Genomic DNA, 19547 nt, shown 5'->3' with positions numbered 1-19547 from the left:
GACACAATCTGTATCGTTAAAAGCTCAATATAAATAAAAGCGATTGACTAACTGATTAACATGTCAACCTACCAAAAGTGTTTCATGGCAACATACTGTCATAAAATTAATTTTGCAACAGCATGTTTCTTTGAAGACTAAAGATTATTTCAGGATAGCGTACATCTCTTCTTTCCCCATTGTTTTTATGCATAGCCAACAAAATTATTATCACTTACAAAATGAAAAAAGTCATGAAAATTAAAAATGCCTTTTACAGATTTTCTCGGATGTTCACAAGCATACATTAGCAATTGATTAGAAATACAAAGGAAACTTTTAGTCAATAGACTACTTTCTATTCAACAACCACCATGGCACGGCATGTCACCACACACTAATGGCAAATTAAAACCAAGATTGTCCTTATGAATCATTTGCGAAGTGCCTAGTGGTTAGACTACGGTTACTGGAGGTGTGAAAATATGCTGGTATGTGCATACTGCGTTTCATTCAGTCTGTTTCTTTATTCCCCTTGGTTTATCACTATAGTGCTGCTCCTGAATGTTGTTTATTTCAGGCTTTAGAAATCTGGCCATTGGTGTAGTGAGTGGAAATGGAGGGCTTTCATCAGTGACAATCTCAACCAACACTATTTTCAGATAGAGCTACAGTGTTGTTCTGTCTGTAAACCACACAGTTTGCTTTGGAGAAACATCTGTGGGTAAGAGCATCTCCCTCTGGCCAAACACTATAACTGATCGATTTCCACCGACTGATCCTTCACACCGAATTGAATGCAAAATAATGATGCCAAAGAAAATGTATTTTTTGAGTAAATATCCAAACAACTTGAAACAAAACATTTAAATTCAACTCAAATTAAAAAAAAAAAAAAGAATGACACTACTAGTTGACCGAGCATCAGCTTGGTTTGTCCTGAGCTTAAAAAGAGAGGTTCATCCAAAAATGATTTACTCACCCTCAAGCCATCCTAGGATCTTATTTCAGTTGAATACAATCAGATTTTTATTAAAGGGTTACTCCACCCTAAAATAAATATTTTGTAATTAAAAAAAGTATGAAGGACATCATCAGAATACTCCATCGGTTCATTAGTGGTTCAACAGCAAGTAATGTTATAAAGAAAATTCTTTTTGTACGCAAAGAAAAACTTTATTCATTGGTTAAATGCAACACAGAACTGTAAGCTATGTGCATCCAAATTGATGCTGCTGTGACACCATGGTGCCAAATCATCGAATAAAGTCGTTACTTTTGTCTTCTTTCTGTACTGTACTGTAAGTATTCTCGTAGCTTCATAACATTACGTTACCACTTGGCAGATGTACTGATGTACATATATATATATATATATATATATATATATATATATATATATATATATATATATATATATATATATAAAGAAATGTTATGCAGTTTTATGATGAATATTTATAAAGTATTTTTATTATATTCTTGAAATGATTGTTTCAGTCATTAAAGACATCTGTGGAGAGATTGTCGTCTAATTGCCTCATTATTATTATTCTTCCAACTGATACCAATTTCTCTCAGGTCAATACTGATCTGAATGGAGATCAAACTGAGAAACTTGTGTAAGTGAAGAAAATTCTCAGATTTCGCTCTGGCTCAGTTCAGCTTCCTCCGCAGGCTGCTTCTGGTACACGGACACTGGTCATACTACCGCATCTGCATCCTTCTGCGCTATTTCCTCTACAAAACCACTGCTTCAGCGCTCAGGTAGAGCAACTAGGTCACTTGATCCCCTTTACACCCACCGACTCCAACCACACTGCAAAAATATCTCCCATTACAGTCAAACTGAAATATGTTCAAGATGTACTGTAACATGTTCGAAGGAAGTCAGTTCATTATCGGTAATCAAAACTGAAATCCAAGCGCATTGACTGAGATAAGCCATACACAATTGTCTTTGATTTTGAGTTGTAGTTTCAATGACAACGATCTATTCATTTATTTAAAGATACACACAAAAAGTGTGTACATAGATGATTTGAATACAACTATATTATGAGCATGTTTTTTTATTTTTACATTTAAAATAAAGAAAGTGATCCAACTGTCCTGATGCAGAGGGGAAAAGCCTCATTAAAAGAATAAAAACACTGAACATAAAACTTTAAGTAGTTTGGCACAAAATTTTAAAAACATTAAGGAAAATAAACTTCCTCATTAAAAGAGACTTATCGAAGTTAAGTGTTTTAAGTTAAGTTAAGTCATTTAAAATGCGCATAATCTTTTATTGTCTTCATCATCATATCTGCTTAATATTTAAAAATGTTCATGACTCGTTAAAGAACAAATTATATAGTGTGGCAATTTTTTTCAGTTCTGTTACTTTTATTTACTTTCATTGCTGTCATCTTTTCACTTGATGGTTACACCACAGATTTATATTGAAATTCAATTTTAAACTGTTCTTGATATCATTGTTTCAGCATCAATAAATTCATACCACAGAATCTAGCATGTGTTTTAAACTGCATTAAAAACAAATCTCCTCACTGTGTTCCTATGTGTTCCCTTCCATTCTCAACGAGAGTGAGTTTTATTTTCTTTGCACGATCTAACACGTTCTGACACAATTTTTGTCCTTTTGCCTTTTCCCCAGTTTGTAAATACGAGAGATGGTTTACTAGCCTCTACTCATTAACATACAAATCTTCGCCCGTGTCTGTGAATTTCCACTGTCAAAGTAACTTGATTCGTAAACCCATTTGATTGCATACTTAGGTGAGCATGATCGACGGCCACAGCATTTACATCAGACGACATGCATCATCTATGCAAAAACTGGATCAAGAAACTCATCCCAGTGTTGAAATTTGGTTTCTGGATTCTGCCGTCTGCAATTCTTGCTATGCATACTCACTCATGTTTGTTTTCCCACCAAACGTCTTTTTTTTTCGTACAGCTGTTGTGAACTTGAACACATTTCTTAACTCTCTTCAAATATTTTGTATAGTACAGTCAAAACACATTAAGTTTGACTTACTCTATTTGTGATCATTTTTGCAGCTGTCTTCACCTCAATAGTCAATTTCCTTGCCACTGAGGTTTAGCACGTTGTAGTTTCATTAACTGTTACTTCTCAAAATCTCAATGTCTACATACCGCATAGAACTCCATATGATTCAACTGACATGCAGTTGCGTTTCTGTAGAGGTTTCTTTAATTTTTTATATTGTAATAATTGTTTTTAATGTTTCGCTAACATTGCCACTAAGTCCAGAACGTTCAAGATGACCAGTTTTTATTTTTAGGTTAAACGTTATATCGTTAATTTAATTTCTAATGTTCTTCGAATGTTCTCGCAAAACATTAAACCAACTTTCCAATTACTGGGAAAATGTAGCAAAAGTTCTGAGAAAGTTTACTTTTAGCTGGGTAGAACATTAAAATTTAGTTTAGTATTTTCTAGTAGCCTAAAACTACAAATTAACATACAGATCTCCGCTTGTGTCTGGGAATTTATTACCTCTTCAAGCAATTTTTCCTCAAATTATTAGGCTCTCTGCGCAAAAAGTTTGGTCTTTCCTCGACTTTATGCAAATATCGGGCAAAAAACGCTGTGCGGCAACCAATCGCAGGAGCGTTCGACTTGAAGCGGCGCCGATCGGCGAATAACATCAAAGTACCGCGAGATCCTTTTGACAGCCGATGGTTCCATATGCTCTTAATAATCGGTCTCGCGGTACTTTGATGTCGCACACCGATCGGTGGACTTTAACACGCCCCAAAGCAGTAGCGTTGATTTGACGCGCCGAACGATAACGATATTACGCGCTGCAGCAGTGGCTTCCGATTGGCTGTCGATGCTCTTATTATTCACAGTTGAGAAATACAAAAAAGCTCGTTTTAAAAGTGTTTCCTGCGATAATCAAACCCCCTGTGGTAGTGGCGCTCTCTTTTTATTTAACTTTGTATTTAATGGGTCTTTACGCCCCAGACGTCCGTTCACGAAGGGGTCCAACGGGCCTTCTGTTTTTACACGCATTGCGACACAAACCTCTTTATCTTTCCCGCCTCTCTCACGCTACTTCTCTCCTCTTTTCCTTTTCCCCACCTGTGCGGCCGCGTATCGAGTTCCGGCCCCCACCTTTAACCTGTAGCGAATTTGCACAAATTCCCCAGCCGCGCATCGGAGAGGGAGGAGGTCGGGAGAGGGAGGAGAAAGAGCAGGAAAGAACGAGTTTTGAGAGGAGTTTATCTTTAAACGCCGCGCACAGAGGTAAACAGAAGCTCGAGAAATAGAGACGCGATGCATCCATGAAGCTCGAGGGCTGGTTGGCGCGAGGAACACCTGGATCTGCGGTTCACCTGGATGAGGCGCTGGGGACAAGAGCGCGGAGAGCCAGCCCTTCGGGATCTGCCATCAAGGAACAAAAAACACTAAGCAGGTGAAGCGGTTTGCAGGCGAAACTCCCAGGTGTTCACAGTTTAGCACTTTGTTTTATCAATCTAACGTGGCACCCAGCGTTAATGTGTCTCTTCGGATGGAATGTCGTTCCCAAGCACCGGAATAGTGATGCTGATTTATTCCTCGGCGTTCACATGCTTTTCTTTATATGGTTTACGAAGGCATCCAGCAGAAAAGCCTTATTCAGATGAGTAGTATTTATAAACAACTTTATTATTATTACTATTAATAATGGTGCATTTCTTATTTAAAAAAATAAAAAAAAAATTGGACAATCCGCCATACATCCATACGTCATAATAAATCTGCTAGTCGTTAAGACTCACTGAATATCTGAAGCATGCAGCAGTATAATGAATGACAGATTTCATGCAAGTGCTTGGAGACTGCTTCATGACCTCTGTTAATATTGGTTTCATACCTTCATTTCCAGAACAGACAGTGCGTTACTCTGGCATGGCTGATAGCAAGGCAGAAAGAGGTTTGTATTTCCCACGTGCTTTTATCTTCCAAGCAGCATGCAGTGTATCGAATTATTTCAGTAAATTCATATCCCTTACATGCCGTTATCCGACTATTCCAAAGCCAAATATAACCAAAAACTAGGATGAGATGTATGGTATAGTATTTGACGTATATATGCATATGCATGCGAGTTTTGTCCTGAAATATCTTTATAAATACTTTAATAGAATGTTGAAATGTGCGATTTTGAGTGTCATTAAAAAACACCATGCCATAGTGTCCATAATTCACTAGTAATTACAGTTACCACTCCAGAAAGTGATGTTAAACGTTTGTATGATTTAATGAACTTAAACGTGACCGTATTAACTGTTTGGTCACACTTCACTCGAAGGGGTGTTTGCGTAAGACTGACGCTTTCGAGATGACCCCGTGACACACGTGAAGGAGGTTGTATGCGTGTTTATGACAACTGCCGTTACGTGCCATTCGCTCAGATGTCATTTTAGCTCAAAGATGACGTTATCTGAGATGTGTTTATATTAGGGGCTAGTTTAAGGGGTAGGTGTATGATTATGTAAGGGTTAGGTCAAGTAATGTCATCTAAAAACGTCTTCAGTAAAAAGGACACGTAATGGCAGTTGTCTTGAACACGCATACAGCCTCCTTCATATTCGTGACGTGTGTCATGTGTCAGTCTTATGCACGCCCCTTCCAGTAAAGTGTCACCCAATGTTTTTCACATTAATCACTTTTTAGTCCAATTCGAGCATTAAACCATCATATTTCATGCATCTAATGAACAGATAATTGCAAACGTGATTTATATGTACATTAAAAAAAATCATATTTTTTTATTTATTTAGCAATTTCCATTTCTCCTAAAATGATTACTTTCCATTCTTGTAAACTAATTCATTTCTAAGTCGTTTTGGACGGCGTGGTGCTCTGCTATAATTTTTTTTTCCTCCTCAGGACTCAGATGGGAGGTTCGTGCCAACGGCCATCATTTTCATCGGTCCCGTCGCCGCAAGTCTTTCCTGTGTTTCCGCTGGGGGCGTTATGCTGTACGTGAGGAACATTTTGATTCATATCGTCTGGAGAGAAGTAGTTATGGAAGCGTCAGACAACATTCGATACCTTTGGGCTGCCACACACATGTTGATGTTTCCAGTTGTGACAGCAAGTACCCAGTTTAATTCGATGTTTAACACTTTCCTAATGGGTTTTGTTTCCAGGACAATGTGGTGCGCAGCTACAAATACACCCCTCTGACCTTTTTGCCCCTTAACTTGTACGAACAGTTCCAGCGAGCGGCGAATCTCTTCTTCCTACTCATTGTGGTCTTGCAGGTTTGTGGCGTTTATTTTGCGCGCCTGCGACAGAAAGATTCCCGGTGCTAAATCATGTTTAAATGCCAAACCCTAGTTATTTGACTAGCACATTTTACCTATGAATGCTGAACTAGAGTGGCCACTTTGAACTTGTGATGGATGAAACGTACTCTTTTGCAAACAGTGAGTCAAAAACACCTGTTGTTTGAAAAAGACTATTACGCAGACATGGCTAAAAACACCCTTTGTAACAATAAATTAGATAAATGAGAAATCATAAAAACATCAGTTAGATTGTATGGGGTAAATATTTGAGTTTCGATTCATAAGTCTTGGAGTACTTTACTTAATACTGACAATCCTATGGCATATATATATATATAGAAGTGTTCATTTCATTATGTAGGTATATATATATTTTAATAAACATGTTTGACTACTATGATATGATATTCTAGGGAATTGTGTGCTTCTGAAGTTATAGCCGCTGTTAGAACAGGACCGTGTTCACTGCACGTTGTTATTTTCCTCGTAATTTACCTGAAGCGTCTTAACGATCCGGAAGCCTCACCCATAGGCTTACTTCCACGTTCAGGAAAAAAGCGGATAAGGCGAGCTTCAAAAAGAAACGATTGATTCAGCCAGTGTGGAAGAACTTGACTGGTCCGCAGAAAGCCAAGTCCTAATCCCAGCCGAACACCTCCGATATGACTTTAAATGCAGATCTTGAGTCAAAACCTCATCACCAAACACCACTTCACCGGTCATTTTAGACACTTCCAAAACCGTTGCAGCAGAAATGGTCTGCATTTAAAGTCACGCCATAGGATTAGGACTTGGCTTTATACAGGCCGTGTGCTTTTTCTGTCATATTTAATCATAAAGGTGGAAATTCATGCCGTTATTTCATTTGCAGTGCGTTCCTATAATTGCAACCATCCCTTGGTACAGCACTATGCTTCCTTTGCTGTTTGTTCTGCTTGTGCGTGGGTGCAAAGATCTAGCCACAGACTTGGTGAGTCTATCATTCTTGTCATTCTCTCAATCGATGCCTTTAAACCACTTTCACTTACATACAACTTCAAAGAGAAGCCATACCTCAGTTTTCTGCCATTTTCCTGTCACTCCCACATCTGTCTATTATGCTCCCTCCACTCCCACGTCTCGCAGGGCCGACGACGTAGTGATGCACAAATTAACAGACGCCCATGTGACATTCTCACTCCTGAGGGGTGAGTAATGCCGTCAGGGGCCTGGAAAGCTCAAAAACAAACAGCAAAATTTCGATTTACAGAGAACCTCTCACTTACAAAGTCTTTCTGTTAAATATCACTCTTGCAGCTTCAAAGAGGTTAAGTGGAAAGACGTACGTGTTGGTGACATTCTCCAGGTTCATAAGGACCAGGTCATACCTGTGAGTGTGTGTTTCTGTGTTTCTAACCCGGCAGCCAAAAATGTATTTGAATACATAAGTCACGCTCATTAGACACCAATACCAATACCTTCCTGATCCCATTTTTGGTCTCAAAGTGACGTTTAGTGGAGCTATGCTGTTATTTACCACTTAAGATTAACTGCAAATAAGTTTGTAAACCCTAAAGTTTCTTCTATTGTTTATCCCAGTCAGATTTGCTCCTCCTTTGCAGCACTGAGCCTCACAGCCTTTGCTACGTGGAAACAGCAGACATCGATGGGTAAGAGCATCTCCCTCTGGACACACAGCAGAACTGACTGACTAGCATTCCCACAGAAGATATGAAAGAGTTGAAATTGCTATATTGAACGTTCATGGTTCGGTCAAGCTAAACATGACAAAATACTTTGTTGTTAGGAAACCAGTCACAATTTGAAACTTTAAATTTATAGATATTTTAAGAAAGAAATATGCCTGTTTAGAGTGTGCTGACAGTCTGTGTGAGTTAGATGAGGTGTCTTTGACGGTTACAGATTTCAAAAACAAAAGGCGGGAATTCATTTAAACAACATAAAATGATTTTTTTAGGCGTATATGATTCTAAATAGGAAGGTTGCTGTGTGTAAAGAATCATCTTTAACTATACACAAATATACCGTGTTGTGGAAAATGAGCTCCAGTTCTGTTGTAGCATGTTTGCATTGTTCTTACACTGTATTTTGCTGTTTGCAGAGAAACCAACTTGAAGTTTCGCCAGGCTCTGAGTGTAACTCACACTGAGCTGAATGGAGATTCGGTTAAGCAAAACCTGGCAGCTTTCGACGGTTTGTATGGGCTCGCAAACATTGGAGTCATTCATTTGTAGTGACCAGAAGATAAGCTTTCTATTCATTTCTTTGACTCTTTCTCTCTCTCTCTCTCTCTCTCTCTTTATCATAGGTATCGTGTGGTGCGAAGAACCGAATGGTAACTTGCATTCCTTTAAAGGTGAGTTACATTGGAAAGGAGAGCGCCACCTTCTGGACCCAGACCACCTGCTCCTCCGAGGAACTGTGCTGCGAAACACAGACATAGCTTATGGATTAGCCATACACACGGGTAAATAAAATTCTGTGCTATTTGTAGCCTAAAAGCTACCGGTCCTTTGCAGACCAGTTGTTTCGAATGGCCTTGATTGTCAGGTGAAAAATTAAATGTTTTTCTTTGATCATAACAGGCTCAGATAGTAAAATTCTGCAAAACTGCGGAAAACTGAAATTAAAGAAAACTCAAGTGGAAATACTACTAAACAAAACTGTATTGGTGGTAAGAGATAGAAAGAAAGTTTTTTAAAATGCATTGATTATGTATAATCACCCGTTGACCTTCCTAGCAGCATATAACAATATTCTGTGCAAGTTTGATATATAACTCTTCAGAGTGATCTTACTACATTTGATTAATTGTAGTAAGAAATGCATTTTTATTTTTTTTTACTAATTAAAAGCTCATTTTTATTACATAATATAACCGTGTAGACAAGAAAAGAACCTTTCCATTTTTTAGGTTAATAAATATGTATTTGTTTTTCCTTCAGAAGTGATTTGATTTCATTATGATTAAGTTTTCTTTATGTTTTAACACACTTGTCTGAAAATGTTCCCTAACTCAGCATTTATCCTGTTGCAGATTCTGATGTTCATGCTAACAACGGCTCTTCTTCTGGCTCTGGGCGCTGGTCTTTTCGAGCACAGGGTTTCCCCTCAGTACGACGTCGTCTCGGTCTTGCAGCGTGATTCGTCTCCTGTCTACCTGGGCTTCCTCACCTTCTGGGGCTACATCATTTTGCTCAGTCCGTCTATGCCCATGTCTCTTTACATAACGTAACACCGGCTCTCCATGTTCTTGTTATGCCTTTTAAAACATTTAGCTTTGTTATCTTTTAATATTTGACTCACCGTTTCGTCGTCTCGCACCAGCTTTGAAGTGATCCACATGGTGCACTGTCTCCTGATCGGCTGGGACGTTGAGCTGTACTGGGAGGACAATAACAGCCCCGCTCAGGCCCGTACAACCACCTTGAATGAGGAACTGGGTCAGGTGGGCCACCTGCTCAGCGACAAGACCGGCACTCTAACGCAAAACCGCCTACTTTTCCGCCAGTGCTTCATCGCCGGACACATTTATGGTCTGTTAACTTCTTAGATGCTCTTTTCCGCCTTCTGTGCTTCATAATGTCACTACTGATGAGTGTTTGTTTCTTCAGGTGACATGTCAAAGGAATTCAAGGTAAGAGGTAATACATTAATTTACTTTTTTTCTAATGCACAGACCTGATCATTTTTTTTTTTTTTTTTATTTCAACAAGCCGCTAGACTTAAGCTGGAACCGGTTTTCCTGTGGTGGGCTGAAGTTTTCTGACCAGAGGTTGGTTGATAATCTTCGTAAACGGAGCAGCGCTGAGTGCCAGGAGTTCTTCACGGCTCTGGCCCTTTGCCACACTGTCATGAGCGAGTGGAGGGATGGTTAGTAAACAAGTATTCTGCCATTATTGTAATTGTTAGAAGATAAGAAGTGGGAATGATAAAAAAATCTAGCTGGAAAACGCAGTTACACGGCTTTAAATGTTAGCATATGCAACTATTGACCAGCAGGGGGACCCAACGTTTTTTTGGACCCTCTGGACGTTGGTCCCAATGTAACAGCTTCACACATTCACATCTTCATAAAAAACTAAACAAATAATAATAATAATAAATAATGCAGGTTAAAAAACCTGTAATACCATTCAAGACAAGTGTTTTTGAAAGATGTTTCTAATGCTCGCCAGTGTTTATTCAAGGAAAAATACAGTAAAAGCAGTAATATTGTGAAACGCTGTTAGAGTTTAAAACAAATGTTTTCTATTTACTTTTTTATTTTTAGCTAAAATGCAACTTATTCCTGTGACGCGAAGCTAAATTTTCAGCATCGATACATTCGGGAACGTTACATTAAGCGTCACATGACCCTTCAGAGATCATTTCAGTATGTTGATTTGACCGGTTTCACAGACGGCCGAATGGAAACCATCACTTTTTAACTAATTCCTAGCTCAAGTCAGATCCAAAAAAAACCTCACAGCCGCCCGCGGTCAAGTGCTTTGATGAATTAATTTAATTAGAGTATGAATATATTCAGTTGATATCTTCTCCGATACCCGTTGTGTGACCAAATCTATTGAGCCGATTCTTTTCAGTCTGCTGTTTCACAAATAGACCATCAATGAATGATTCATTTATGAATTCGACTGATCCAGGAGATTAAACTTGCATCAGCTAAAATCTCATGTCATGTTTCTATAAAGCAGACATAGTGGGTCAAGTTACTATAAACAGCCGAATCGGGATCTGAGTAACGTGGTATTCTCAGATCAAATACAATTATCAGACGGAGCTCTGATCTGTTGAAGCTTGAATTTGTGTGGAATTCGACACCTCTCTTTAACTGAAGAGGACTGGTAAAATTACACAGCTTTAACAGCGCTCGTAAATCCATGCACTAGTGTTTTACACCAACTCTGAGTCACATTTTCTATGGCTATGACCGTGAACACGTGTAGCCCTGCAGGCTGCAGACAGGTGTACTTGCTTAAACCAGCAGGCATGCTTCAAAACGTACTAACAGCATATGCTGTTGTTTTCACTCTGCAACTTCAGACCTTAAACCTTTAAACGGTACAATGTAAAGAGTAGTTTTAGCTCTTGGTAGCGCTCGAAGGCTTAAAATTCTTTAAACGGAGACCAGGCAAAATCATAGGAAAGTAACATTGTTTTGTTTTGTTTTTTAATACAGGTTTACCTCATTACCAGGCCGCCTCTCCAGATGAGGAAGCTCTGGTGTGTGCCTCACGGGAGCTCGGCTGGGTGTTTCTCACCCGTACACGAGAAACCCTTACCATCAGTGAGATGGGCCTCACCCGAAACTATCAGCTCCTGGCCCTCCTGGACTTCACCAGCAAGAGGAGACGCATGTCAGTACTGGGTGAGTTTCCGACTTGCACAGTATTGACAAAAAAAAACCTTTTGGTTAAGAGGTACACTTAAGAGTACAGCCAACTTTTCAAAGTGAAATCAAGCCATTCACATATACAGTATGAGTGTACCATGCTGATTATGAAATCCATGCTGTGCAAGGTACGTATGTGTAAAAACTGTGTTAACATATGAGTTAATGTATGGGTTTGTGTAGTGCGGGACCCTGGAGGACAGCTGAAGCTGTACTGTAAAGGTGCAGATATTGTTGTTCTGGAAAGGCTTCGGAGGGACTGGCCACTTCAGGAGAGCACTGAGAGAGCTCTAGAGGTGAGGCGGCTTTAAGACCCATGCATTGTTGCGATCATTCTCAAATACCAGGTAAGTTAGGCGCAAGTAATTTATTGTGTAGAAAAAAGAAAAACCGAATTTAGAAGTAATAGGCTGTATACTGTCCTGTTTTTACTGCATCATCGAAACGCTGTTTTGACTAGACATGGCAGATCGTAGACTCTGAACTAAACACCTATTGCTATAATTACCTGATAGTTGCGTATGTTTGACAGCACACATCCTATATAGATTAACGCTTTTGTGATTTTAAGTCAAAAACACTTAAATTCTCAATTGATCTATAAGAAACGACAACGCTATAGTGATCACCTAATAAAACCAGTTGCTCATATTTGTGTTGCGAACTTGCAACTTTACTGCCAGATTCAATATAGTGGGATTCAATATAGTTTCTCTATGAAAATGCTGTCTCGAATTGTGCCTTGTTTGTAAACTGATCCACACTAAAATCAAGTACAAAAAGGACCAAGTTCTTACTGACAGACTAAAAATATAGTTCATCCACTCTTTCATAACAGAGGGATTAGAAAGAAGGCTGTTTTCCACAACTTGGCAGTGCACGGCATCGTCTTGTCTTCTTTATCGTTGGGTTTCACTTTTGCTTCTTGTTATTTACACTAGATGCGGGAATTGGTGGGCGACGCTAAACGGGCAGCTCTGTAGAAGCAGGCGTTGATCTTCTGCAGAGGCGATTCTGTCTTTTCAATAGATAGACAAAAAAATATACTTTTGAAACTTACAGGATGTTTTTATAGTACAATGACCACTTGCATTATCAACTTATATTTTGGTTTCTCAGTTCACGACCCCTTCAAAGTAGCAGATGATATACCTGCACCACGCTTATAATGAATCAAACGTGTGTTGATGTGGATGCCAATATAATTATCTCAGTTATGTGTGAACAGAAAGTGGTTGAGTACAGTGTGAGGCATTTGTTGATGTCTTTGGTCAGCAGCTGTTCGCTCAGAGCTGTCTGAGGACTCTGTGTGTGGCGGTGCGCTCGGTTCCCGAAGCCCTGTGGACGGAGTGGAGCCGCACCCTCAGTCAGGCGAGCACATCGACGGGTAACCAGGAGACCGCGCTCGAAGAGATATACGATCAGATGGAAAAAGACTTAACGGTACTCTAAGGGGGTTATTATGAAACACTAATTGTCTCGAGAGTCAACTTTAGAACGGCAGATAAACTAAAGCATGTAGCATTCTGTTACTAAACAATCCTGTTTGTGTAGCTGTTGGGCGTGACTGCAATTGAGGACCGTCTCCAGGAAGGGGTCCCCGAGACCATCTCCACCCTGCGGAGGGCGGGGGTGAAGGTGTGGGTGCTGACGGGAGACAAAACAGGTGCCGTCTCAGCATACGGGCTGGTTTCAAACACCTAAAGCAGTAAATTAAAACTATTTTACACCGTTTGCTAATCTCTTCCCGACAGAAACGGCTGTGAATGTGGGGTATGCGTGCAAGCTGATGGATCCGGACACGACTCTGATTCAAGGGGAGGAGCTTAGGTCAGAAAATACATATCCTTAACACTGTTAGGGAAAGTTACTTTTAAAAGTAATGCATGACAATTTTGCATTACTGTTTTTATATGTATGAAGTTCTATTTATAGCAAATGTAAAACCCTTTCACACCAAAAAGTGTAATGAATAAACCTCAGGCTGAAAGAAGAGTAAATTTACGCGTGTACAGTAGAGTACAGGAGAAGGTTCGATACTCTTTAGCAATTAGAACACAATTAAGCACAATTGGTTGATCAAGTATATGGTTGATCTGGATCATTGGTTAATAAAATTGGATTAGATATATTTGCGTTATCTAAAATGTAATTATTGCAGATTCATTTAATTATTAATCCAAACTTCTGATTTCTCCCAACATGGGAGACATGAGACTTGTCAGACTATGCAGTGGGGAGTATGAGAAATTGGATAAAGCCGCAAACTGTATGTGCCACCTGTCACCATTCGAAGCGTATAGGAGTATTGCAAATAGTTGGTTGTTTTGCTTTGTTTCTATCATCATGTCACGCACGGTCCAAGATCCTATCTACATGCCTGTCTGCATCAAACGTCTTCTGATAGATTGTGAATTTGTGAGAACAGAGAAGTTGCTTGGTGCTGGAAAAAAAATGAATTGCACTGCTTACACAAATGCACATTCGCATGTAACGTTCAATATCTCCAGGCAGCTTCTAGAGTCTCCTTCTCCAGATCTTCATGCCATGTGTAAAGAACCGGAGGTTTGGATCACAGACAAGAGAACGGTGCGGACCAAAGCAGCACTAGTCATTTCGGGTCCTGAACTGGTGAGCATACGCTTTTAGATTTAGAATCTTTTAGAATATAATATGTAAAGTACAATAATAGTAAGTAATACTTATATTAATAAAGAATGCAATAAACTGATCAAAAGTGATAGTCAAGACATTTCTAATGTTGCAGAAGACCTGTTTCTAATAAATGCTATTCTTTTGAAAAAATGTATACACTTCCAAAAAAATATGGAGCAGCACAACTGTTTTCAGGATTGATGATAATAAGAAATATTTCTTGAGCAGCAAATCAGCATTTTAAAATGATTCTGAACACTGAAGACTGAAGTAATGATGCTGAAAATTCAGTTTTGCAATTACCTTTTAAAAGAAATGACAAAACCTGACAAAAAATGACATAATATAAATGATTATTCTTTATTTTCTGAACATATCAGGCGGAAATGACCAGAATGCCAGAATGGGGGGCAAAGTTTGTTGCTCTGTCCGGTCAGTGCCAGTCTGTATTGTGCTGTCGTGTCACACCGGCGCAAAAAGCGGAAGTGGTCGAGATGGTCAGGAAGCATTCCACTTCGATTACAATGGCGATAGGCGATGGAGCTAACGATGTCAACATGATCAAGAGTGAGAAATTTACCGTTTGATCAAAACATAAACAATTTAAAGCTGCAGCCAATACGTTTTTGCCTCTCTGTCGCCATTTCTGTTTTTCTGGAATATATGACTCAAATAAGAATCATCACCGTATATTTTCGTCTGAATACACCTGCCACATTTGTTCTGACCAATGAGGGAAAAGTGCATTACAATAAACCGCGCAATGGTGATTACATCTAACGATCAGTTAGCTCACATCACATCAAATAATGCAAACTGTTGTTATTATTATACTTTATTCTCAAATTATTAATTTTATTCATTTTTATGGTGTGCATTAGCATGTATATTTCAATTTATGCATATTATCACACCATTTCAATTTCGTATTAAATTCTTTTAACCCAAAAAGCTCACTTTAAACTGATTTCTTTAAAATACAAATCATTTCTATGCTTGAATTTCCCAAAAAACCTACACATCCCACTCAGATTAGGAATTATTATAAGATAATAATGATTGCTCAAATACTGATTTTGGATCATTTTTAACCAAAAAAAGTTACAGACTGCAGCTTTAAATGAGGTATTATAGTCATGTGCATCTTGTCAGTAAAGCTGGTTCTTTGATTAGTAATAAATCTCCATCACCTGTTTCTAGATGGAGCGGCATTTAATACAGAGCCGTAGTTCTCTGACAAACTACGCAATATTACCTTCACTATCTAGTGTGATCCATCTGTGATTATGCGTGCGAATTGCACAGCTTGTTAATGAACTACAGCTACGTGTGTTAAACTCCGCTCCATCTCAAAACGGGTGGATGATTTATGACTAATCAAAGAACCGGCTTTACTGACGAGATGCGCACGACTATCGCATATAATTTATATAGTGCAGGCCTAATCATTTGTTATTTCTCTGGTAAAGAAATCAATTAGACTCTTGTGTATTCACCAGCGGCACATATTGGCGTTGGTCTTTGCGGCGTGGAGGGCAGTCAGGCGGTGCAGAATGCAGATTTCGCTCTGGCTCAGTTCAGCTTCCTCCGCAGGCTGCTTCTGGTACACGGACACTGGTCATACTACCGCATCTGCATCCTTCTGCGCTATTTCCTCTACAAAACCACTGCTTTTGCTCTGGTGCACATTTGGTATAGTTTCTACAATGGCTTCAGCGCTCAGGTAGAGCAACTAGGTCACTTGATCCCCTTTACACCCACCGACTCCAACCACACTGCAAAAACACGTCATTATAGTCAAACTGTCAAAACAACATGCAGCGAGCAGCTTATTTTGGTGTGTTTTTCTCCTCTTTTCCAGCCTATGTATGAGAGCTGGTTTATTAGCCTCTACACAACGCTGTACACATCCCTGCCTATACAGTGCATGGGTTTTTTTGAACAGGTAAGCATAATGCAAGATGATCACTAGAAGTCTAACATCCGATCGGTTCATCTGGAATTCTGACTGTTTACAACTCCATGACAGGATGTGGATGCCAAGAGTTGTCTGTGTTGGCCTGAGATCTACTCGACTGGACAGAAGAAGCAGCTTTTCAATCCTTTGGTTCTGGCAATCACGCTCCTCTACTCGCTCTACACCTCCATCATCCTGTTCTTCATTCCTATGGGAATATTGCAGTACTCTGCTCTCGATTATCAGACGTTGGCCATAACGGTTCAAACATCCGTAGTGTTCACCGTGACTGTTGAGGTAACTAGATGTCATCTACAAATGCTACAATAATATTTAATGAATTAATGATTAGAGGATCATTTTGTTTCTGCCTGTCGGTTTTAGGTTATTCTACATACAAAGTTCTGGACCAAGTACAGCGTTGCAGCGGTTGTTTTTAGTTTGGTGGCATTCTTTCTATCCATGCTGGCTCTTCATAGCGCTCGACTCTTCACTGCTTCCCCTAAAGACTACTTTTTCCTGGGTATTTATGTCTGCGGATTAATCAATGTTAATTTAAATCACATATCCCCGGAAAGAAGAGACAAAAAATCATTTAATCATGTAGTAAATTTTCTATATCACCCCATTAGGGCTCCATTTTTTTTTTTTTTAAAACACACTTGTAAAAAAAAAGTAATTTTAGGTGCTAGTTTTATTTATCTTTTATTCCAATTGAAATATATTTCTATGATTGCATTGGTTTCCACAATTTATCCAAGAATGTTTTTAAAAATTATTACAAATCTTAGAAGTAAATAACTGATTTTTATTTTAGAACAGACAATATGTGATATATCATAGACGTTTTGAAAAATTACTAATTAAATATTTTAACTGAGAATTAATGAACATAAAAAACGTGTAAAATGTATGAATAAATTAAATTGGTAAATATTTTTTTTTTTTTGTTCATTTTGTAATTTTTATTTTCAGTTTTAGATATTTATCTTCCCTTTTATATGCAGTTGTGTAAAATGTAAATGATTTTGCCAAGATAACATGCAAAATGCATGTTTTTTTTTTTTATTTAGTCATTTTATTATTCTGTTCAAAAGGCTCTTAATGCATAATTTTTACTTCTGGATTATAAGTGAGCATTTGAAATTTTGTTACAGTCCCATATGAAAAGATAAATCTCAAAATCATTTATTTTAAATTAGTCATGTTAGTCATAATCATTTTAAATTAGTCATTATTGGCAAGTGTTCAAATATACAAAAGACATGCATTTTGTATTAATCTTATTTTGGTAAAATATTTAACATTTTGCAGATTCTGCAATATGTGTGTGTGTGTGTGTGTGTGTGTGTGTGTGTATACAGTGTGAATGATTAAAACATTTTATATTAACTTCAATACTGGATATTAACCTTATTTATAATTTATACATTTTAAGATATAATTTATAATCACCTGGGAATCTAATTTTAAAATCCTCTGTTCCTATGTTTTACATGAGCATGAGAACCTTTGAGACTTTATTTAGACACACCACCAGGAGGCAGTGTTAAAAGTGTATCTGGGAAATATAAGAACATAAACTCTTTAAAAGGGATTTCAAGCAGATTGCCTTAATGTTTAAATGCTGCTGATTATCTGAAACTTGAATTTTCAGGAGCATCACCGAATGCTTACAGTACCCCTGAGGTTTGGCTGACCATATGTGTGACCACCTGTATTGCTGTTCTTCCCTCGATAACCATACGGGCCTTAGGAGTTGTGCTAACAAACCCCAACAAACATAAGGTTGATCTCTACTTCAAATCACAAATCCTTTTGTCACGCTTGGCATATAAGACGTTGTTTCGTTATTGTCCGTACTCACTGTATCGTCTTTTTTACGCATGCAGATCCACAGCTCGAATGAGCTTGTTGAGTTGAAGTCGTGGTTTCAGAGAGGTACCCTTCAGCGCCGTTCATCCTATGCGGTGTCCCAGGGGAAAGGGTTTGGAAAGTTAATCACCACAGGAGTTGGACTTCCCTCCACGACACCCCCGCAGGACAGGAGAGCCAAAGCAGATAGTCTGAAGAATGAATCTCCGCAGGGTTCACGTATAGAAATGAATAGTGGAGATGTGTCATGCTAGCATCTTCAGTGTGTTTAGTCGTGCACTGAACAAGTGATACGAATAGCTAAAATATCATTTTAAAAAGTCTGTTGGTTCAGACACCTAGGGTTTTTGCTGCAATTCCAAAATGGAGGCCCAGAATACACCTAATCTAATAAATAGTGACCATTTTGCCAATTGTTAATGCTAAATGTTATAGGGAGGATTTGAACATTTTAAAATTAAAAAATAAAAATTTGTCATTGCATTATGATAATCATAGGACCAAAATAGTGCATAAAAGGTAAATCCCACTATCTATAGTTTGTTTTAAATATACTTGTATTTTTGTATTCAATTTTACAAATAAATAGTTAATTGAAAATGCATTATTTTTCTCTTCATTGGTGCAGTGAAATCCAGGCTAGATAAATAAACAGACAGTAGCATGCAAATGTTCAACAATGGTTTTATTTTATTTCAAAACACGCAATTTACCCATATTACCTTTTTTTCTCCTGTAACAGTTATTACTCCAATTTGTCTCCTTCTTGCACTGAATGAAAAGTGCTGTACAGGCTCTCTGGCTCCCCCTGTAGGATAGGAGGAGGAACGAGGCTCTCCATAACATGCCCTTTAACCTTTATCAGCTGCCTGAGAACAAGTTTGTGTGTGAATGTGAAGCTTCAATGAGATATCAAAACCAGAAAAATCTTGTGCAGAAGATTTTAAACAATAATAGGTGTTTTCTCCTTAATATTTCCTGCACTGGATCTTAACGTTGAACTTAAATTCATGAAAGGGAAATCCTTACATCCGTCAAACGTAGTCAGCCAGGCATCTCAACATCTTCAGAAACACACACTGATTGTTTTTTTTGTTTTGCTTTGTTTTTTTTGGATTGTCTTTACCCTTGGATCAATCTTTGGCTTGGGTAGATGTGCTCTAAGAAGGGTTTATGTGCAAGAGCTCTTTACTTTGCGAACACTCCTTCCTACTTAGTGTTTTAGTATTAAATAATCTGGGATCATTTGCATACATTGCAATACCCTGCTTAAAAACACTTAAACTAGCTCAAGATGGTTTGCTGGTATTAGTTAGATTAGCTTATTATTTAGTTGGTCTCTCAACCTGCCAAGTGCTCAAAGCACTTATTAAA

The 19547-nt window shown here is 38.4% G+C and overlaps 2 protein-coding genes across 5 annotated transcripts in view; both read left to right on the top strand.

The window, feature by feature from the left end:
- Nucleotides 1-19547, top strand: part of LOC122327734 (CUGBP Elav-like family member 5) — a 1183696-nt gene that overhangs the window by 739953 nt on the left and 424196 nt on the right. The gene's annotated exons all lie outside the window — the stretch shown is intronic.
- On the top strand, nucleotides 3849-18773 carry atp8b3 (ATPase phospholipid transporting 8B3). Of its 2 annotated transcripts, none has more exons than XM_043223246.1 (28): nucleotides 3849-4427; nucleotides 4886-4928; nucleotides 5888-5979; nucleotides 6151-6264; nucleotides 7163-7261; nucleotides 7417-7478; nucleotides 7588-7660; nucleotides 7870-7940; nucleotides 8393-8484; nucleotides 8600-8758; nucleotides 8877-8965; nucleotides 9329-9522; nucleotides 9619-9827; nucleotides 9906-9928; nucleotides 10008-10164; nucleotides 11474-11662; nucleotides 11870-11982; nucleotides 12965-13129; nucleotides 13241-13352; nucleotides 13441-13516; nucleotides 14197-14317; nucleotides 14722-14908; nucleotides 15841-16064; nucleotides 16203-16286; nucleotides 16371-16595; nucleotides 16683-16821; nucleotides 17956-18086; nucleotides 18191-18773. In XM_043223246.1, exons 2-28 carry the CDS (start codon nucleotides 4904-4906, stop codon nucleotides 18425-18427), a joined length of 3462 nt encoding a protein of 1153 aa, XP_043079181.1. In that variant the 5' UTR covers nucleotides 3849-4427; nucleotides 4886-4903; the 3' UTR covers nucleotides 18428-18773. The 2 variants fall into 2 exon arrangements, with proteins under 2 accessions (XP_043079181.1, XP_043079180.1); XM_043223245.1 differs by having other exon boundaries at nucleotides 4881-4928.

This window comes from Puntigrus tetrazona, chromosome 22 (genome assembly GCF_018831695.1).
Source record: "Puntigrus tetrazona isolate hp1 chromosome 22, ASM1883169v1, whole genome shotgun sequence".
Lineage (NCBI taxonomy): Eukaryota > Metazoa > Chordata > Actinopteri > Cypriniformes > Cyprinidae > Puntigrus > Puntigrus tetrazona.
This window is presented reverse-complemented; position numbering and strand designations above follow the sequence as displayed.

Excerpts from the sequence above, each read along its gene's own strand:
- atp8b3 (XM_043223246.1), top strand. The coding sequence starts at position 4,904 with ATGGCTGATAGCAAGGCAGAAAGAG. Across the intron at positions 9,929-10,007 it reads ACATGTCAAAGGAATTCAAG|CCGCTAGACTTAAGCTGGAA; the intron begins GTAAGAGGTAAT and ends TATTTCAACAAG. Across the intron at positions 11,983-12,964 it reads GCACTGAGAGAGCTCTAGAG|CTGTTCGCTCAGAGCTGTCT; the intron begins GTGAGGCGGCTT and ends TTTGGTCAGCAG.